This window comes from Orycteropus afer, unplaced genomic scaffold (genome assembly GCF_000298275.1).
Source record: "Orycteropus afer afer isolate SDZICR_OR568_19922 unplaced genomic scaffold, OryAfe1.0 scaffold00428, whole genome shotgun sequence".
Classification (NCBI taxonomy): domain Eukaryota; kingdom Metazoa; phylum Chordata; class Mammalia; order Tubulidentata; family Orycteropodidae; genus Orycteropus; species Orycteropus afer.
Window position 1 is genome coordinate 2,571,549 of NW_006922015.1, and position 5,263 is coordinate 2,576,811.

The window sequence follows — 5,263 nt, forward strand, 5'->3', positions numbered from 1 at the left end:
CCTTGTAGGCGTATGGATATTATCCTATCACTGACAGCATTGTACTTCAGGACAGATCTTGAAACATCCTTTGTGATGATGAATGCCACGCCCTACATTCACCTAAAAGGCACATCGTTACATGATAGTGTATAGGATCTAACTGTCCCCTGTAACCACAGATTTACTGAAAACTTAATTCAGAATTCCAACCTGTAATGTCAATAAATACATCTTTTCTTGTTACAGAGGTTTGAAAGATTTTCATTTACTCATTTTCCATACCTGCTAAGTAGTTGTAAACAGCACCTAGCATTCTCCTAGACCCAAGCCATTCATACAGCAAAGTATTTTCTTTTATGATTAGGCTTATGGAGCAGGGGTTCCATCAAGACAGAAGTGGGAGTGATAAGGAGAAGTGAACTGAAATTGTGGACTGGGGGCATGGGGAAGAAGACATTCAGGGCTCCAGCCCAAGCCCTTCTGAAATCCTGGCCTATCCCTTTCTTTCTTTCCTTTTAACCCTGGCCCCAGAAAATGACTTTTAAATCACGGTATCTCTCTTTTTGGGGCCAGTACAGCACAAAGCTCAGGATTACAGTTTTGTTAAATTTTCAGAGTCCTTCCTATTTCCTTTATCTCCAAACATTTTTTCTCTTAAATCCTTTGAAGAAAATAAGGGTGCAGAGGTTCAAATAATGTAAATTCGGTAGAATTATATTTTTAAGAAAGTCAAAGTTTACCTATCTTGGGGCCAAAAAGGCACTGGGTGATTTTCTTTAGCGGTTATAGAGAAAGGACCAAGGTTAACTGCTAGTCAGCTGGGAGTCAGTGGGGGGAGAGGGGTAGTAGAACATATTTAGTTTAGAGACAGAAGGAGAAATGTAGCTAGTCTTGCTTGGCTCAATCAAAACTTGAGGAAATACTAGATGTTTGTTGACTTCCTGTATAAGCCAAGTATATTAAAACTTGTTAAATATAGAGTAGGCATGCTATTAATATATTAGGAGCTATTATTTAACATATTCCAACTGGACAAGCATAATCAAAAGGCCAAAAATACCCAAACTATTGTATATCAGATTTTGTTCTTAAACCATGGAGTTGTTTTGAGATCATCAGAGGACATTACTGAAATTATAATACCATTATTTCTCATGATTTCATATCATTAGGATTTGGTTCTATTTCTTCATCTAATTAGCATGGGAAACTTCAATCAGCTTAGAGGGTGTGACAATAAATGGCGCCAGGTTTCAGTGTCTTGAGTTCCAGAAGAAACAACAAAACAGAAATGTAAAACACAGGTGCCATAGTGAAGCCTACAGGAATAAAATAAATTTAAGAAGTATATAAAATAATGCAATAACTAAATATGCTATTCAAATATAGTAAAGATAATTCATTCCCCTTGTAACATCTGATTTTTAATATTAAAGAAAATATTTACATAATGTTATATCCCTACGTTTTTTAGCATATTTATTAAAGGATATCTAAGACATATACTACAGGTAAAGTATTTCATCTTATGATTAAGCAGAGGTGTTAATTCCTCATACATTGGTCTTTTTGGAGCCCCACATATTAAGTTATCAAACATGTTAAATTAACTACATGTATTTACCATGAATAGAAAATATATGATAAAATTCAAATTAAATGTAATTCTAAATATTTTCTTGAAAAATGGTGTTATCAAATCTTTCTACAAGGGGAAAAGTGAATGATATGTAGTAACTGAAAAACATTGCACAGAAAGAACAAAAATTAAGATTATATTCAGGGAAAAAGTAAGATGTACTCAGTATATATAATCTTATGCATAAGTCTTTCAACTGGAAACCAGCAACTGATGTATATTTTATACTAAATATTATATTCAGAGACTAAAAGTAAAAGGAATTTTAATTCTCTTCTTTCTGTATTATAGTCTAGAATTTTTGAAAACAGAGTAAGTCGATACTGTAGCTGTTAAATGACTCATAGTTGTTTGGTAGGAACAGATGAGGGAGAAGTGACAAGACTAGATTTCACTTCTATATATAACAAAGCAAATGAACCCATAATGCCCTTCTTTCATTATTACAAAACAACTGCCCTAAATAATAATGGAAGTGCACAAAACAACACTGATTTTAAAAAAGGCTTAAATCAATTTGTATAAAGTTGTATTACTTTATCAAAACCAAGAACTATCTCTAATTAAAAAAATTCTGTTCATAAACTGAAGTTATTAACATATATCCATAAAATAATGTAGAATTTTATTTTTATCTACCATGGCAAAAAGAATAAAAATTAGTTATGTTTCCTTCATTGAATAGAAAGCATGAGGTTAATTTTCTTGAGGGGATGTAAGTTTTGGCTAAAGGGAAGTTATGAAAGTTTTCTACAATGGAATTCTGTGTCACGAAACCAGTGTCATTTTGCAGCTTCCTATCAGTTTTCACATGCAGAAACAGAATGCCTTACTGTTGGTGCTGTATCTACGCGATGGTTACAAGGCCTTCTTTCTATGCTGGTAAGCCCTGTGAAAAGAAAAGACTGTGAATATTCACTTATTATGCCCATCCATTTTATTTTGAAAACATTTATGTTAGTAAGGCATGACTCCTACAGCTTACAAGAAAAATGCCTCACTCAGATGGCAGGATCCTTTAAAGTCCCATCATGCATTCTTTGCTCAGAAACAGCTGGAGAACTGAGCTAAGGATGAGACCTGACTCAAGGTTAGTTGAAGCCAATTTTCCCATTCAAGTGGCATCCAGCAATAGTAATAGTGCAAAATATCTCCACATCTTACTCTCAGCTCAAAAATACTACCATTATCTGGGCTCTGCTGCATTTCTTCCATGGAAGTTTTATTTCTGACTTGAGGTCATCAAGTTTTCACAGAGAAATGATCACAAAATCTATGAAAGGAATAGCTTCTCTATTTTCTCAAAAAGAATAAATAAATCTATTTGAATTTCTCTTTGATCCTTTGACTTCCTACTAAGACATAGTCTGCTATTTATTATATTCCAACACCACAGAGTGGTGGAAGAAAAAAAGTCCTCTGATTATCTCTTTTAAAATGTAACATCGATTGCTAAACCCCCCAAAAATTATTTGATCACGTGTGGATTTATCTTTTTTGTTCCCAATGTTCTCCACTGCCTTTCTTTGTAATAAACAGCCTTTATGGATAGAACACATTGAATCTTATCCATAAAGACACTAGTTTAAGGTCTAACAAAAGTAAAAAACAGTAGGTCTCATTTACTTTTCTATCTCTGTCCATTAGTTAAACACCATCTGGGTTAACATATTAGAATAAAAACCATTGTCACTGAGTAGGGCTCACTGAGTAGATTCCAATTGACAGTGACAGGACAGAGCAGAACTTCCCAACAGGGTTTACTGGACTATAAATCTTTATAGGAGGAGACTGTCACATCTTTCTCCTGCAGAAGACTGGTGGGTTCAAGCCACAGGCTTTTCGGTTAGCAGCTGAACACTTAACTACTGCAACAGGAGGGCTCTTCATTAATTTGTTCAAATAACAGTAAAGGCTTTCACATGCAGGGCTGGATAAAAGAAAGACTTGCAATGAAAGTCCCAGTTGAAACAAAATGTTAGTAGCTCTCTTTAGTAAGTATTTAACTTGCTTTTCTTAAAGTATGATAAGAGATTAAACAAGGTCAACAGAAAACAATCTTTTTTTTTTAAATCATGTTGCAAGGACACAATCAAAATGAACAGAGAGCACTATAAAACATGATTTGTTGTTGTTGTTGTTATGTGCCATCAATTCAGACCCAACGCATAGTGACCCCTCCTTGAGAAATTGTAAATTTTGTGTTTCATTAAAAAAATTCTCTCAACATGTACTCTTTGCCTATGAAGCAAAAGGCACTATACTGTTTTCATCCATTCAAGTATTGTTTACTGAGTAGATACCTTGGCACTAAGGGATAAAATGAATGAATAAATTATGAATTCTGACCTCAAGAGCTAAGTTTAGTAAAACACAAATGTTCATTTTTTGAAGAAATACTACAGAACAAATTAATAAGGTTGTGTCTTAACTGTAATAACAAAGCTTTTAAGATAATTTTGTTGGAAATACATTATTTTATTTAAAGACTAATACTAGGACTTCAGGTAAGATGGCAGAAGAGGCAGACAAGCTACCCAGATACTCCACAACAAAGAAACAAGAAACCAATTAAAACAGATACAGAGGATAATCCTAGAACTCTGAGCTTCGAATGCAAAGATAAAGAAGTGGATTAAATACTAATTAGTAGAAGAATTGAATGAGAACAGGGAATAAGGAAGCAAACAGGGCTGTGGACTGTCAACTGGCCAGATGGCACAGACATTTTGAATATTTGCTAGTGGCATTCTGATTGGGGCAGCAACCTAGTAATTGGCTGTTTGCTAAGGACTGCACAGGCAACTGCAATAGTGGCCAGTGACGAGAAAGCAATTATGCTACATGACCCAACCACACCTGCACCTCCGGCAGCCCCATCACAGGGTGAGGGCCACCACCTGCTTCTGCACCAACTCATCAACTATATATGGCAGCCAATACCAGCCTAACTTGCTCTCAACTGTTCTATACAAATGGCTAACCGAAATATGTACACACATTCTCATCCTCTGTCACATCTACTAGGAAGCAGGTGGTAAGCGTCTAAGTGCTGCCAAACTAGTGAATACAGTAGCATACCTGCCCCATTTGCTCAGATATACCAGAGAAATATATCAGATATATACAATCAACCAACTTGACCTTACAAATATATACAGAACACTTCACCCAACAATAGTATAATATACATTCTCTTCCAGTGTATACGGAACATTTTCCAGAATGGGCTACATGTTAGGCCACAAGCCTCAATAAATTTAAAATCAAAATACTGCAAAACATCTTCTCATGTCACAATGTTATGAAATTAGAAATCAACAATAGGAAGATCAAGGAAAAAATATCAAACATATGGAAACTGAATAATACCTTCCTTAAAATCTACTGGGTAAAAGAAGAAAGGAAAAATGAACTTAAAAAATTCCTTTGAATCAAACAAGAATGAAAACACAACATAATAAAATCCTTGAAATGCAGCAAAAGCAGTGCTCTGAGGGCAATTTATAGCAGTAAATACACACAGCAAAAAAGAAGCATGAAAAACTGGAGATCCATTTGCAGAAAAATGAAACAAGATCTGTACCTCACACCACACACAAAAACAAACTCCAGATGGATCAAAGACTTAAATGTGAAACC

The 5,263-nt window shown here is 34.8% G+C and overlaps 1 protein-coding gene across 1 annotated transcript in view; it reads right to left on the minus strand.

Annotated features, from left to right (window-relative positions):
* The window catches only part of AHI1 (Abelson helper integration site 1), a 345,247-nt gene that overhangs the window by 135,384 nt on the left and 204,600 nt on the right, over positions 1 to 5,263 (minus strand). The window contains 1 exon segment of the mRNA XM_042782719.1: positions 2,455 to 2,510. Coding sequence (XP_042638653.1) covers positions 2,455 to 2,510 — 56 coding nt within the window.